The 17674-nt window shown below is 40.1% G+C and overlaps 1 protein-coding gene across 1 annotated transcript in view; it reads left to right on the top strand.

Annotated features, from left to right (window-relative positions):
- LOC122558545 (Y+L amino acid transporter 2-like) overlaps nt 1-17674 on the top strand; it is a 93102-nt gene that overhangs the window by 54324 nt on the left and 21104 nt on the right. The window contains exons 4-5 of the mRNA XM_043707254.1: nt 6472-6595; nt 11619-11722. Of these exons, the coding sequence (XP_043563189.1) occupies nt 6472-6595; nt 11619-11722 (228 nt within the window). The remainder of the gene's footprint in view (nt 1-6471; nt 6596-11618; nt 11723-17674) is intronic.

The raw sequence follows: 17674 nt of genomic DNA, 5'->3' as shown, positions 1-17674 counted from the left end.
GCCTGGACTGGTACCCTTGACTTACCATGCTGGGATCTCCTCAGAGAAGACTGTTCCCTTTGACTTGAGTTGCTGACAATCATGTCAAACTTCCTGGCTTTGTATCTGCACAAAAATGGCAAGGCAAGACTGCAATAACAGGATCCTAGTATCTCTAGCTGATGAGGGCAAAATATGATAATACAAGGCAGGCTGCTGGGAGCACCCAAAGAGGCTCAGAGTGAGTGACCACTATGACAGCAAGTGAAAAGCCTGGAGTTGCAGCCTGGTTCAGACTATGACCTGGATGCATGTCACTGAGCACACTGTCCTCATTGCAGCATTACAATAATAGTTACTGCTGAACCCAAAATGCAGCACTAACATGCTGAAGCAACCTGTAAGAGGATTGGAGATATGCCATGAGGTTTCTTAGAGTGCTGTAAACTAAATTAGTGGAACTGGGGAAGGGGAAATGTAGGCTTACAAAGCATGAGGATATGGCAGCATAATAGGGCATCTCTTTGGATCACGATACTCAGAGTGGGACAAGGGATAGAATTTATAAACAGAAAAGTATCCGTTGATACGATAAAAGGAGGGAAAATGAATGTGCATAATATTTGGAACAAAATAAATAAACTAATACAGTTTAACAAGTGTGACCTTATAGCCAATACAGAGTCATGGTTACAAGGAGATTAAAGTTGGGAACGAAATGTTCATGGGTATATAATTTTTCAAAAGGGCAGGAAGAAAAGTGGTAAGGTAACATGGTTGGTACACCATGTACCAGTAAGTGGGATAGCAAATAATGATCGTGGATTGGAAGATCGAGTATCCTTAGTGATGGAAATAAGAAATAAAAAGGGAAAGAATGCACTGGTAGAAGTAGTCTCTCAGCACCACAATAGTAACTGTACAATAGGAGATGGAATAAATCAGAAGATAATGAGGGCATGTAAAGAGGCACTATGTGAATCATGAGGGACATTAACTTTCATTTAAATTGAGAAAGTCAGATTGGTAGAGGCAATCACAAGGAAGAATTGATAGTGTGTATTTTGGGACAGTTTCCGAGAACAATATTAGATTAGATTCACTATAATATGGAGACAGGCCACACCAACCCTCCTGGATTAGTGGTGCTGGAAGAGCACAGCAGTTCAGGCAGCATCCAAGGAGCTTCAAAATCGACATTTCGGGCAAAAGCCCTTCATCAGGATGAAGGGCTTTTGCCCGAAACGTCGATTTCGAAGCTCCTTGGATGCTGCCTGAACTGCTGTGCTCTTCCAGCACCACTAATCCAGAATCTGGATTCCAGCATCTGCAGTCATTGATTTTACCACACCAACCCTCCGAAGAGTAACCCACCCAGACCTATTCCCCTACATTTACCCATGACTAATGCACTGAACACTATGGGCAATTTAGTATGGCCAATTCACCTGACCTGCACATCTTTGGATTCTGGGAGGAAACCAGAGTACCCAGAGGAAACCCACACAGACACAGGGAGAATGTACAAGCTCCACACAGACAGTAGCCCAAGGCAGGAATTGAACCCAGGTCCCTGGCGCTGTGAGGCAGCAGTGCTAACCACTGAGCCACCAGACAATATATTGAGGATCTGACCAGGAATCAAGCTGTTTTGGATCTGGTGATGCGTAATGACGTGACTTCAGAGTAAAGGATCCCCAAGAAAACAATGACTCTGATAGGGTAGAATTTAGCAATCAATTTGTAAGGGAGACACTTGGGTCAGAAACAGCTGAGGTAAACATAAATAAGGATAATTACAAATGAATGAGGACAGAGCTAGTTGGGGTGGACTGGGAAAGGAGTTTAGCAGCAAATACAGTTGAGGTAAAATGGCAGACATTTAAGAAATAGTTCATGGCTAACAGGAAAAACATATCCTCATGAGAAAGCGAGGAAGGGAATAAGCCAACCATGGTTAACTACAGAAGTTAAGGATAGCATCAAATTGAATGTAGCAAAAATTAGTGGCAATACAGAGGCTTGGGCAAGTTTTTAAAATTAACAAAATTTAATCCAAAAAAAAGATAAACTTCAAGAGCTTCTTTAAATATATTTTAAAAAGCAACCAAAGTTAATGTAGCCCTTTAGAGAATAAGGCTGATGAAATAATAATGGGGAAGCAGGCAATTATAGAGAAGTTGAAGTTGGGTCTGTTTCCATGCTGTATGACTCTATGATTGTAAGTACTTTACATCATTCTTCATAGTAGAAGCACGAAAGGCATTCCAAAAATGCCAGATAATCAAGAGGAAAAAGAGTGAGAAGAAACAGTGGCTCAGTGGTTAGCACTGTTGGCTCACAGCGCTAGGGACCTGGTTTCGATTCTCACCTCGGTGACTGTTTGTAGGAAGTTTGCACATTCTCCCAGTGTCTGCTTGAGTTTCCTCGCCCAATCCAAAGATGTGCAGGTTAGGTGAATTGGCCATGCTAAATTGCCCATGGTGTTCAGGGATGTTAGGTTACGTGCATTAGTCTGGCGTAAATGTAGAGTAGTAGGGGAATGGATCTGGGTAGGTTAATCTTCAAAGTGTTGGTATGGACTTGTTGGGCTATAGGGCCTGTTTCCACACTGTAGGGATTCTATGAAATAAAGTCAATAACTATCACCAGAGAAAGAGTACGAGGGCAACTATTGAAACTAAAGACCAGTAAGTCTCCTGAACCTGATGGGATGTATCCTCAGATAGTTAAAAAAAAGTAACTACAGATATAATGAATGCACTGGTAGTCATCTTGCAAGAATCCTTATATTCTGGAAAAATCCCAGTGGATTGGAAAACTGCCAAAGTAACATCATTATTTTAAAAAGGGAAGATTTTTTAAAAATCAGGTAACTGTAGGCCAATTAGCTTAATATCTGTTATAAAGGATATAATAGAGCATTTATAAATACATAATATGATCAAAGAGAGTCAGCAATGACTTCATAGCAGAAATCATGTCCAACAAATTTATTAGAATTCTTTGAGGTAATGACAAGCAGGATAGATAAACGGAAGGCAATATACAGATTTTCAGAAGACATTTAATAGCATACTGCTACTGAATAAAAGCCTATGGTGTTAATGGTAGTATATTAGCTAAAGGATAGAGGGGAGAGAGTTGGTATAAGGGGATGTAGAAATTTTCAGGATGGTATCCTGTGATTTGTGGAGTGTTGGATCATTGCTGGAGTTACTATTATTTGCAATATGACTGGATGAGGAAAGTCAATGTACTGTAGCCAAGTTTGGAGATGACACAAAATAGGTCAGAAGGCAAGTGCTGAGGATAACAAAACAAGTCTACAGAGGAATCCAAACATGTTAATTGAGTGGGCAAAAACGTGGCACATGATTTATAATCAAGTAAAATGCAAAGTTGTACACTTTGACAGGGAGAATAAAGGACCACAATCCTATTTAATTGGAGACAGACAGCAGAAAGTTACAGCACTGAAATGTTTGGGTAACAATACCCAAACTGTGAAAGGAAGGGATAGACTGTACAAACAGAAAAAGACTGTCAGACTGTGAAAGGGTGAGAAATGGTAAAATGCATAAAAGTGAGCCTATAAGTTCAGTAGGTAATAATGAGGGCAAATTTTAAAGGGAATGAAGAATAAATCTATGACATATTGATATGGATTTCAGCAAGGCCTTTTATGGATTTCAGCAAAACTCTGGCAAGGTCCCAAGTTGGAAACTGATAAAGAAAGTAAAAGCTCAAAGGACGCAGGGTAACTTGACAACTTTGATCCAAAATTGGCTTAGTGATAGGAGACAGGATGATGGCAAAAGGTTCTGTCGCTGGAGGCTAGTGTGCAACGACATAGCACATGATCAGTGCTGAGTCCCTTACTGTTTGTGATATTCATAAATTATGTAGATGAGAATGTGGGAAGGATGATAAGTAACTTTGCGACTGACACAAAGACTGGCCAGGTGGTTGACAGTGAGGAGGATGCAAAAGGATTTGTCAGATGGTCAAGTCAGTGGCAGATGTATCATCTCTGATACATGTGAGATGATGTATTTTGGAAAAAGGAACAAGACAAGGGAGAACTCAATGAATGGCAAGATGTTAGGACGTTCAGAGGAACAGAGGGATGTTAGGGTGTTTGACCACAGAAACCTGAAGGTGGAAGGACAGGTTAACAGGGTAGTTAAGGTATATGGGATGTCTGCCTTTATCAGTCATGGCATAGGTTATAAGACCAAAGCAGTCATGCTTGAGCTGTACAGTACTTTGGTTAGGCCATAGCTGGAGTACTTTGCGCAGTTTTGGTCACCACACTATGGGAAGGATCTGCTTGCACTGGAGGGGATGAAAGGAGATTCATCAGGATGTTGAAACAAAATCAGAATTTCCTAGAGCAATTCAGCATCTGTGGAGAGAAAGCAGAGTTAACCATTTTGGGTCCAGTGACTCTTTTTCACAACTGATGATAGCCAGGATGCTGCCTTAGGATGAAGAATTTCAGCTATGAAGAGAGGCTGCATAGGCATGGGTTGAGTGCTTTGGAACAGAAAAGGTTGAGGGGGGAACCTGATAAAGGTGTATAAGATTATGAGGGGCATAGACAAGGTGAATTCGAAACAGTGTTCCGCTCCTCCAAGTGTTGTCCAACATTAAGGATTATTGATTTATCAGATGAGGGAGGTTTTGGAGGTTTAAAGGGGATCTAAGGAAATACTCCTCACCCAGAGGGTGCTGGAGGCCTGAAATGCACTGTCTGGGAAGGTACCTGAGTGGGAGACCTCACAACATTTAAAAAATACTTGGATGTACATTTGAAGTGTCATAATATTCAAGGCCCTAGGTCTAGTGAGGGTATGTGGATGTAGTAGTAATTTTTTCACAGCACAGAATTGATGGTGTATAAGGTCTCCTCTGTACTGTATGATTTAATAAGGTGGGGATGTCTTGCTACAACTTTAAATTATCCCCCTATCTCAGGCAAGATACACCAGCATTGGAGGCCGTCCAGAGAAGATTCATGAGGTTGGTCCAAGGAATGGGGGCACTATCTCATGAGAGGTTGAGTAGGTTGGGCCTGTACTCATTATAGTTTAGAAGAATGAAAGGTAACATTTTGATACATGCAATATTTCAGAAAACTTGACAGGGTAGATGCACAATGGTTATTTCTCCTTGTGAGAGTTTAGGACCAGAGGATATAATATCAGAGTAATGAATCATCCATTTAAGACAGAGATGAGAAGGAATTTATTTTTTCAGCGAGTATTGAATTTGTGGAATTCTTTAGCACAGAGGGCAGGAAAGTGGAGTTGAGGATCAACAAATCAGCCATGATCTCATTGAAGTGGAGCAGACTCAATGGTTTAAATATCCTACTTTTGCTTCTATGTCTTTTAGTCTTAGACCAGATGCTCACTCTGGCTTTCTTGTCAGGCTTTCCTGATGCCTAGCTTGTTTTCCAAGTTTGGTAAGATGCCAGTCTAAATATTAATGAGCTGTGGCATTAATAATTGTGGCATTAACCAGACATTTACAAACAATAATGACTTAGATGGCATCTCACTGCTGCCTAGCAGTTCATAAAAGCATAATAGATGGAGTGAGACGATCTCAAAGTTAAGATTGGCTTCGCTGTACATATCACCTGATTCTGCCATACACTTTGCCCATAACGCAATTCACTCAGATACCTATAAGGTCTTTGGTTACAAGGGGAAAATTTTCCAAAGTATATAACATTTTAAACAGACAGGCAAAATGAAAATTGTGAAGGAGGAACTCTGAAAATGAAAACTGATATACACACAAGTGTAAGATAGGATCTTGGTTCAGAAGAAGGGGTTTAGAAGGAAAGTAAACAGAACTGACATAGGTAGAGATTTGGAATAAAAAGAGAACATTATGGTTATGCTGTATATCCGCCTGTTAACAGTAGTTTTATGCACCTTTATGCATCAAAAAAATGGACCTTATGACAAAGATAATAGAGCATTGCAGTATTAGGGAAGATTGGATAGACTAGGGTTTTTGTTTTGGAATGGAGAAGACTGACGAGAAGTTTGATTGAGATGTTCAAGGTTGAGAGGAGCCTGGACGGAGTAGAAGAGAAGATCTATTTCCCTCAGCAGTGAAGAGACAGAAATTGAGGGGATCCATCATGGACGTGATGGGTTGAATGTTTTTATCCATGCTGTAAACATTCCACAGTTTTGTAAGTGTATATGTATCCTTCGTATCACAGCAATATCTTATTAACGGTCATAGTTGGTGTTAAATACAATTTGCAATTCATCAATAATTTGATACATGTACAAGGTCACTGTAATTAGCAGAATAAATAATTGAGTGTAGTAGTGTTTTTAAATGTATATTTTGGCTGGTTTTGAACCTGCAAAACTTGTTGCTTAAGCCATGACTACATCGTGATATATTAAAACAATCTTTGAATTCAGTGGTCACATCTCATTGTTACTCTTTCTTGTTCTTCAGGAATCTCCCCCTTGCCATTATGATTTCAATGCCTTTGGTAATTGTTTTGTACATTCTGACAATTCTGGCTTACTACATTGTGTTAGAACCAAATATCATTCTCAAAAGTGATGCTTTAGCAGTGGTAAGTGCTTATGATGATGATATTTTTGAGCATTCTTAGTTAAATATTTCAGACTGAAACAAGTGCCCAAAGTAAGGGTTTACAAGGATTGTTACCCAAGCATCAAGGTTAATTAAATTTGCTTTGGGAATAATTGTTTAATATGGATGTAATAAAAGCATATAAATACATTGCATCATCTTGAAATTGAGATAGAAACTTGGAGAAACAAATTAATGGCTGGAATGGAGGTGATATATAAAAGATAAATAGGTTAAGAAATAACATATGCATGGTTTGGGAGGTACTGATCATGAGAACATTTGATGTAGATTTGACTTATTATTGCCACATGTGTCAGACATAGTGAAAAGTATTGTTATATGTGCTAACCAGACAAATCATACCTCATGTAAGTATGTCAGGGTAATAGAACAGAATGCAAAATTGCCTGGGAAGGGAGAAATGGAACATCATATGTATGTCTGGAGAACAGAATAAAAAGGAGTGGATCCTGTGAGGAACAATGGAAATAAAGAGCAAATAGGCTGGACATAGGTCTTGATAGGAAGCCAAATGTTTTTCTATTTAACACTGAAGAAATTTGGGCTACATAGGCTAGGCATAGATAAGGATAAGTATGTCCTGGTGGTAAACAGAGGGTAAGAAGTGGACAATAAATGACAGCCTAAAATTAATGTGGGGCCCTTGATAAGATTAAATTGACTTGTTAATAGATCACAGAGCCAGTTTGCAACATTGACGGAAAATGACCAGATTCAAATTATTGAGTGCATGTGAGTCCAAAAGCTAATGAGGAACAAAATACTAACAAGGCATCTCTGGAGAAATACTTTTGGAAATTGGAGATCCAAGGTGTGATGAAGAGTCACTTACATGCCAGCAGAGGTTAAACCCAGAGTCCAGTGGTGATTAATGGTGCATACCACATCTACAAAATATTACCATCAGAGAACTGCGTGGAGTCAGCAAGATTGGGAATTAAACAAATAATTGCAAAATAGAGGTCATTTGGCAGTAATGGATTTGATTCTAGAGCAGGATGGGAACCAAAAGAAATAGCTAAGACCTAGATCAGTGTATTAGATTTGTCGTATATGAGTGCAGTGCAGCCTTAGTTATTAACATTTCTATTTTCCTGAGAGGCCATTATTCCACAAAAAATGCTCAAGTACTGACTCATATTTTTACTTTACAATGTCACAGTGAAGTCAGGGTCAGCGTAAAATTAAAAGAAAAAGCATAGAATGTGATGAAGATTGATGGGAAGCAAGAGGATTGGGAAGCCTTAAAAAACCAGCAAAGGTTAACTGAAAAAGAAATAAGGGGGGAGAAGATATGAGGGTAAGCTTGCTAGTAATATAAAAGAAGATTGCAAGAGTTTTTTTTCAGATATCTAAAAGGCAAGAGTAGATAATGGATTGCTGGACAATGAGGATGGAGAAGTAATAATGGGGATCAAAGAAATGGCAGAGGAACTGAAATAAGAACTTTGCATTAGTTTTCACAGTGGGAGACACCAGCAGCATACCAGAACTTCAAGAGAATCGGGGCCAGAGGTGAGTGCAGTGGCCATCTCTAAGGAGAAGGTGCTGGGGAAGCTGAAAGGTCTGAAGGTGATTAAATCACATGGATCAGATGGACTACACCCAGAGTTCTGAAGGAGGTAACTGATGGGATTTGTAGAGGCATTGGTAGTAATCTTTCAGAAATCATGGAGTCAGGGAGGGTTCCAGAGAACTGGAAAGTGGCTAATGTAACACTCCTGTTAAAAGAGGGAGGGAGGCAGAAGACAGAAGGCTACAGATCACTCAACCTGACCTTAGAAATTGGTAAGATTTTCAAATCCATTATTAAGAATGTGATTGCAGAGTACTTGGACGTGCATGGTAAATAGCACTGAGTCAGCACGGCTTCATCAAGGGGAGGTCATACCTGATAAATCTGTTAGAATTCTTTGAAGAGATAACAAGTAAGTTAACTAAAGAACCAGTGCAGATTTTGCAGATGACACAAAGATAGCTAGAGGGACAATTAACGTTGAGGAAGAGGGGAAGGACTTGGATGGACTGGGAAAGTGGACAAGAAAGTGGCAGATGGAATACAACTTGGCAAAATGTCAGGGTATGCACTTTGGTAGGAAGAATAGAAGCAAAGACTATTTTCTAAATGGGGAAGGGCTTTGGAAATCTGAAGCACAAAGGTCTTGGGAGTCCACGTTCAGGATTCTCTTAAGGTTAACATGCATGTTCAGTTGGCAGTTAGGAAGGTAAGTGCAATATTAGCATTCATTTCAAGAGGGCTAGAGTACAAGATTAGAGATGTAATGTGGAGGCTATATAAGGCTCTGACTTGCAAAGTGTGTCACTGAAAAAAGCACAGCAGGTCAAGTAGCATCTGAAGAGCAGAAGAGTTGACCTTTCGGGCATCAGGAAGGCTCTGGTCAGATCGCAGTTGGAATATTATGAGCGGTTATAGGCCCCATATTTAAGAAAGAATGTGCTGGCCTGGGGGAGGGTCCAGGTGTGATTTAGAAGAATGATCCCGATAATGAAGAGCTTGTCATGTGAAGAATAGTTGAGGATTCTGGGTCTGTGCTCGAAATTTAGAAGGATGAGAGGGATCTGATTGAGAGAGTACTGAGAGGCCTGCATAGAGTGGACGTGAAGAAGATGTTTCCACTAGTAGGAGAGACTAGAACATGAAGGCACATTCTCAGAGGGAAGCGATGACCCTTTAGAACTGAGATGAGGACAAACTTCTTCAGCCAGAGTGTGGTGAATCTATGGAACTCATTGCTACTAAAGGCTGTAGAGGCAAAGTCATTGAATGTATTTATAACAGATAGATGGATTTTTGATTAGTAAGGGGCTATGGGGAGAGGTCAGGAGAATGGGGTAAAGGAATATATCCCCCATGATCAAATGGCGATATAATGAAGAGCACATGAAAAATCAATAAAACTAATTCGTAACTAAACAAAAGATTGAATGGCAGAGCAGACTCAATGGACAAATGGCCTAATTCTGCTCCTACATTTTATGGTTTAAGTTAAGTGAATAAGTTATGAAAAATTTAGAATTTTCCTACAGACATGAGGTGGAGTCAAATTCAAAAAATAGCACACAGGCTTGTTCATACATACCTTCCAGTGGTTAGTTTAAGGATAGCATTGGCAGAATATTGGAACTGTTTGCCTGTCCATAATTTGACTGATGCATGATATTCATACAAGGATCTCTTTAAAAAGAAAAAGAACATAAGACTGTAAGACATAGGAGCAGTAATTAGGCCATTCAGTTATGGCTGATAAGTTTCTCAACCCCAATCTCCCACTTTCTCCCTGTAATTCTTGATCCCCTTGACAATCAAAAGTCTTAAATATGCTCAATGACCTGGGCTTTACAGCCTTCTGTGATAGTGAATTCCATAGATTTACCACTCTGTGGCTGAAGACGTTCAGGCACCCTCAGGTCCTAGTCTCTCCTACCAATGGAAACAACTTCCCAACATCCACTCTCTCCAGGCCATTCAGTATTTTGTAAGTTTCAGTTAGATTCCCCCCTCATCCTTCTAAACTCCATTGAGTATAGACCCAGATTCCTCAAACATTCCTCATATATTAAGCATTTCATTCCTGGGACCATTCTCATGAAACTCCTCTGAACTTGCTCCAAGGCCAGTACATCCTTCCTGAGATATGGGACCCAAAACTGCTCGCAATACTCTAAATATGGTCTGACGAGAGCCTCAGAAGTCCATCCTTGCTATTATATTCAAGTCCTCTTAAAATAAATACCAACATTGCCAACATACCTATAGTGTACTGTAGCTTGTCTTAGTCCCACTTTGGATGATCAACAGTTTTTTGCTGAAATAGAAATCAAGCAATTTATAATGAAAATGTAGCCTTAATACTGAAAAGGCCCCCATGCTGTGGGCCTCAACACCAAACAGAATATCAGCTCTGACTCACCAAGAGCGTCATAGAGATGTACATCATGGAAATAGACCCTTCGGTCTAACTCGTCCATGCTGACCAGATATCCTAAAGTAATCTAATCCCATTTGCCAGCATTTGGCCCATATCCCTCTAAATCCTTCCTATTCACATACCCATTCGGATGCCTTTTAAATGTTGTAATTGTATCACCCTCCACGATTTACTCTGGCAGCTGAATCCATACACGTACCACCCTTTGCATGAAAAAGGTCCCTTTTAAATCTTTCCCTCTTAACTTAAACTTATGCCCTCTAGTTTTGGACTCCGCCACCCTGGGGAAAAGACTTTGGAAAATTACCCCAGCCTATTCAGCCTCTTCCTATAGCTCAACCCCTCCAACCCAGTCAACATCCTTGTAAATATTTTCTGAACACTTTCAAGTTTCACATCATTCCTGACGACCATGGAGCTGGAACTGTAACTTGACAGTTGCAAGGCCTCCCTTTAAATGTTTTTTTCTGTTGACGTCTGTTCTCGAAGGTCCCAGTGCTGCTGCAACCACAGCCAGTATAAGTAGGTCTTTGGCTTTTTTTTGTCAGGACAAACCCAACAATTTAAAAGCACCCTTTAGCACTCTAGGAAAACAAAACTAATTTGATCAGTTTAAAATATATCTACCAGGGATGTAAACATACTAATTTAAGTGGAGGGGACAGAAATTGCATCAAACATACACAACAAATTATGATGTTCTATGATTCTATAATATTCTATGGGTCCTCGTCTCATTGACTATAGATTATTCATCCAAAACATTTTATCCTCTTGGCATAAAAATTTAAACACCCTACCTTCAGTTATCCTGATCAAAGAAAACCAATATATTTTGGAGAAAGAGATTTGATTAGAAAACATATTTTATCTAATAAAATAGGATATTTCTAGGAAAATAAAAGGCTCAAGGTGTAACTGATAGTAGACAGGTCAGTTGCATGTAGTATCATGATCAATCTAGAAAATAAAATTTAGAGTTCATAAATTAATTTATTAGGTGCTCTGAAGACTTTCTTTTGCCTCTAGACATTTGCAGACGAGACCCTTGGAGTAATGAAATGGATCATCCCAATAGCAGTCTCTGTGTCATGTTATGGTGCTCTTAATGCATCAATTATGATAACTTCAAGGTAGGCTTCTGTTCCAATTCTCAGTACCTGCTAGAATAAATCTCATTCCATTGTTTGTTTAATGTCACCTCTCATTAGTAATTTGTCTGTAATATATTTGTGTAAAGTAGTGCTCAATTTTCTTAAAATATATTTCACTCTATTAAGTTGCTCCATTAGTAATTGCTAAAACTGAAGTGTGCATAGAATTTAGTTACTTACACAGCATGGTAATTTTTCTCAATGTCCCTTATCACAGAACTGCCATGTTACAGACAAAAATAATTTTTGTAAATCATCTGTGGCATAGAGCTTTTTATTATTTGTGGAAGTTAAAAATTTCACCTTGCCCACAATTAAAATAGACCTAACCACAGTGGACAATCCACTGCAATAAAGTGGCAACACAATCTCTTTCACCACTATTTAACCAAGTTTGTCCACACATTGTTTCATTATTGCCGTCCCTCGTTACCCTTAGGAAGGTGGTGGTGACCTGCTGCCTTTAACCACTGCCATCCATGTACAGACCCACAATGGCATTAAAGAGGGAATTCCAGAATTTTGACTCAACAACATTGAAGGAATGGCGATATATTTCCAAGTCAGGATGGTGAGTACTCTTGGAAGGAAGTGGCAGGTGGTCACATTCCCACATATCTGCTGCCCTTGTCCTTCAAGATTGAAGTAGTCATGAGTTTGGAAAATACTGTCAAAGGGGTTAACTAAGTAGGATTTGTTCTGGATGGTTTCAAGCTTCTTGTGTGTTGTTGGAACTGTACTCATCCAGGTCGGGGGCAGGGGAGTACTCCATCACACTTCAATGATGGGCAGTCTTTGGGGAGTCAAGAAGTGACTTACTACAGGATTCTGGACCTCTGACCTGCTCTTGTAGCTACTGTATTTATATAGCTAGTTCAGATTAGTTTCTGATCAATGGCAACCCTGAACATTTGGAGTAATTCTGATGTCAAGGGGCAGGGGTTAGATTATCTCTTGTTGGAGATTATCATTATCCGATTTGTGTAGTGCAAGTTTTACTTGCCACTTTTCAACTCAAAACTGGATATTTCCTAGGGCTTCTGCATTTGGACATGAACTGCTCCTGTTGAGTTGTGAATAGTGCTGAACATTGTGGAATCATCTGCGAACATCCCCACTTCTGAGCTTATATTGGAGTAAAGTTTATTAATGAAGCAGCTGAAAGTGGTAAGGCCTAGGGCACTATCCTAAGAAATTCTTGCAGAGATGTCTTGAAGTTGAGATGACTGACCTCCAACAGTCACAACCATCTTCCTTTGTGCCACTTATGACTCTAACCAACAGACACCCCTGATTCCTGTTGATTCTAGTTTTGCTACAGCTGTTTGATGCCATATACAGTCAATTGCAGCTTTGATGTCAAGGAGAGTCAGTCTCATTTCATCAGGTAGCGTAGTGGGTGACAATCACTACAAGTTTTCCTTGTCCATGTTTGTCCTGATGCTTTGAGACTTCGTAGGGTCCTGACTCCCAGGGCCATTCCCTCCCATTGCATGCCAGTATTCATCCACCTCTGATTTTTGTTTCGTAAATATATTTATTAGCAAATTTTTTTAACTTTACAAACATGTAAAATTATTGAAAAATACAATCAATAACAAATACCAGTATAATAAAAAGAAAAAAAGCACAAATTGCAATGCAACTACTGTCTTCTAATTATTAACCTACTCTATAATACAAAACAAAACCTAACACTGTGCAAAGCAACACCAATAAATCAGTAAATAACTAATAGATCAAAAAAAGAAAGAAAAGCAAAAAAAAAATAAAACCACAAAATACAGAATAGCTATGCTCGGCGCAAAGCTCCCAAACAATGGAACGGGAGCATTGTATATATATTAACACAGGAGACCCCTTCCAGGGTCCAGGGCTTGACAAGCCTAACCATTCTGGTTAAACAAATGCCCTAGCTAAGATAGCTGACAAACCTATATCCAAATAACTCAAGTAGGGCTGCCATGTCTTACAAAAATAGTCTGTTGTGTGGTGCACCATGTTTGTAAAAAGGTTGAAGGGAATGTGCTCAATAATTAATTACTGCCATCCCAACAAACCCAGCGGGTTCTCAGACACCCAGTTCATCAGAATATTCTGCCATGCACAGTATGCAAGAATATTAAATAGTTTATTTCCATGCCCGTCTAAAGATGGTAAATTCGGTAGACCTAAGAGGAGAGATATCGGGTCTACTTTGACTTCAGTCCTCAATACCCTCCCGATCTCTCCCGCCACAGAGCTCCAGTAAACACAGAGCCTGTGGCATGTCCAGAAGCCATGGGTAAGAGTACCTATACTTATTTTACATTTGGGGCACACTGAAGATGCCCCTTTTTCAAACTTCGCCAGACAGTCTGGTGCCAGATGAGCCCTGTGCAGAATGTTTAACTGCGTAATGCATGTCCCATTACAGATTGAGATCTTTTGAGCATTCTCCCATATGTTCTCCCATGTTTCAGAAGAGATCTCCACTCCTAGCTCTTGCTCCTAGACCTCTCAAAACCGTTAATATCTCTCAAAGGTTAATATCCTGCCAGGCCCTGCCACCCAGCAAGCGATAGAGGGCACTAACCGAAAGGTGCTTGCTTGTAGCAACAACCTCTCTGTATCGGGCTTATAGGGCTTAGAAGCGTAGTCTTCTTCTGGATGAAATCCCTAACCTGAAAAAAATGGAAAAGGTCTCTGCTGGGCAACCCGTATTTTCAGCTCAGTTGCTCAAAAGACATCATAACCTGCCCCTCAAACAAGGCTCCCAAACTGGAAACTCCTCTTGCTGCCCATAGTTTGAACCCTGAGTCCATCATCTCTGGTCAGAACCGTGGCATGCCAACTATTGGTCTAAGTGGCGAAGTCTTGGATACGCAACCCACACTCTGACACATTGCCCTCCATACCGTGACTGTACTAATGACAATGGAGTTCCGGCAGTGGTCCATAACTGTCCTCATCTTATCCATCAACAACAGGTTAATAAGAGAGCACTTTGCCTGTGAGGCCTCAATATCCAGCCATATTGAGTTTGGATCATTACCTACTCAGTCACAGACAAAGGACAACAGGGAACTCAACTGATACCTTCTGATGTCTGGGAAATCAACTCCTCCCCCTCCTTGAGGCAACTGCAATTTAGTAAGTTTGATGAGGGGCCGCCCACGATGCCAGACAAAGGAACCAAACCATCCCATAAACTTCCGCAGCGTTGACCTGGGAAACATTATAGGGAGCATATGCATGGGATAAAGCAAATGAGGAAGAACATTCATCTTAATGAGAGATATTCGACCCAGCCATGAAACTGGAAGAACCTCCCACTTCTGGAGATCTCGCCTAATATTGTCGAGCAAGTAAGCAAAGTTAGTCCGAAATAACAGATCAAACTTGAGGGTAATAAAAATGCCTAGGTATCGGAACCCTGTCTTGTGAACAATTAAAAGGGAACTTAGGACCACCTTCAACTTCTGGCACATCCTTGAGGTTCCCCAAAGGCATAGCATCTTATATCCTGAAATAGCCCCAAATGAATTGATACATTGTATCAAATGGGGTACGGAGGTCACCGAGTTCAATAAAAACAGAAGGACATCATCCACATACAGTGTAATCTTGTGTGCCCTCGATCCCACTTCCGGAACGGTTATGTGGACATTCTGACAAATGGCCTCTGCCAGCAGCTGTATCACCAACGTAAACAACAATGGTGAGAGGGGGCACTACCCCTACCAATCCTAAAATTCCCAGACTTCACCCCTTTGGTGATGACCATGGCCAGAGGGCAACAATATAAAACCTCCACCCACCTAGCAAAGATCCCAACCAACCCAACTGTTCTAAGATATAAAAAAGATATGGCCATTCCACCCATTCAAATGTTTTCTCTACATCTAAGGAAATCACCAACCCCTGAATTGATCATTGCTGACAATCTTGGACCATATTCAGCAACCTTCTAATATTATTAGAGGAGCTACGGTCCTTTATAAAGCCTGTCTGGTCCTCTTTAACAATATGGGGCAACACCTTTTCCAATCTCTGCGCCAGGATCTTGGACAGAATCTTAAAATCAGAATTTTTTTAGTAATATATTTTTATTAAGAAAAAATAGATTTTTAAATATTACAACAAATACAAAACAATGCAATTCAAAACAGTATAAAAGTAGTACAAAACTAAACCCAAATAATAAAAAAATTCCCCAACCCACCCTCCTATGTGAATGTATAAACATATATAGAGAAGTATAAAATTTTTAAAAAATCTAAACTAGCTATTTAACTAACTAAATAAATACCTAACAACAAACAAATAAATAGTAATAACTCAGCTCAGCCAAACAAAACACTCATACGTTCACAGTTCCTCCTCCCTGGATATTGGACTCATGAAACACAATCGTTACAGCTATATAAAAGCCCTTGTTAGTGTGGCAGATAAATCTGTGTCAGGTATTTCAAAAAGGGTTGCCATGTCTTGTAAAAATTCTCAGTTTTGTGGTGTACCATATTTGTGAGAAAATCCAGGGGAATATGCTCCATAACAATCTTCCGCCAACCCGACAGGCCTGGGGGGTTTTCAGATATCCAACCTAGCAAGATATTCTCCTTGCACAGAACGTGTGAATATTGAAAAGTTTTTTCTTTTGCGCGTCTGTAAGAAATAAAATGGGTAGACCCAAAAGGAGAGAAATAGGATCCTTCTCCACCCCTACATCTAAAATCCTCTCCATTGCCTCTGCCACAGTGCTCCAATATGTTTGAAGCCTGTCACAAGACCAAAGACAATGGGTAAGAGTACCCGTACAGACCTTGCATTTGGGACATGCTGAAGATACCCCTGGTTTAAATTTTGACAAATGGTCTGGGACTAAGTGGACCCTATGGAGAATCTTCAACTGTAAAGCATGGGTCATATTGCAAATTGATATCTTCCTTGCATTCTCCCAAATATCCTCCCATGCCTCTGAAGAAACTTCAACACCCAGCTCTCTTTCCCACATCTTGCAGAGTTGATCAGACTCATCTGATCTAGAGTGATATAGAGTACTGACAGAGAGTGTACTCTTATCCCTTAGTACCTCTCTTTCTATGTCAGATTTGTAGGGAATCAGTCAAAAGTGTGGTCTTTTTTTGAATAGAATCCCTAACTTGAAAAAAACGAAAGAGGTCTCTATTAGATAACTCTTACTTCCATATAACTGATCGAAGGACATCATTACATCTCCCTCAAATAAATCACCCCGGCAAGATATACCCCGAGCTGCCCAACGTTTAAATCCTGAATCTATCATACCTGGTTGAAAACTCGGCATACCCACTAAGGGTGTAAACAAAGATGTTTTGTCAATATTACATTCCCTCTGCTGAATTGCCCTCCATGCTTTAACAGTATTGATGACTATTGGGTTATGGCAATATTCCCTAACTGTCCTCACCTTGTCCAAAAACAGCAAACTGGTAAGGGGACACCTTGCCTGGGAGACTTCGATATCTAGCCATATTGAAAGAGGGTCCCCACAAACCCAATCACTTACGTAGGTCAAAAGCAAGCTTAATTGGTAATTTTTAATGTCCGGAAGGTCTACTCCCCCCAATCTGTGAGGCAGCTGCAATTTGGCTAATTTAATGAGGGGCCGTTTACGGTGCCAGATAAAGGAGCTGAACCAACTGTTCAGTCTCCTGAGTGTTTGTTTATTGAAAATCAGGGGGAGCATCCGTATAGGGTATAGCAAACGAGGGAGAATATTCATCTTAATAAGTGCAATCCGACCCAACCATGAGACTGGAAGTGCCTCCCATCTTTGGAGATCTTGTTTAATTTTTTCAAATAATTGAGTAAAATTGGCTTTGAACAGCCAATCCAGAACTGGAGTAATGAATATGCCCAAATACACAAAACCCCACTGTAACCAACTAAATGGGAATCTATAGTCAC

The sequence above is a fragment of the Chiloscyllium plagiosum genome, chromosome 17 (assembly GCF_004010195.1).
Source record: "Chiloscyllium plagiosum isolate BGI_BamShark_2017 chromosome 17, ASM401019v2, whole genome shotgun sequence".
NCBI lineage: Eukaryota > Metazoa > Chordata > Chondrichthyes > Orectolobiformes > Hemiscylliidae > Chiloscyllium > Chiloscyllium plagiosum.
Note: the sequence above shows the minus strand (reverse complement) of the source record. Positions and strands in the feature narration are given on the sequence as shown.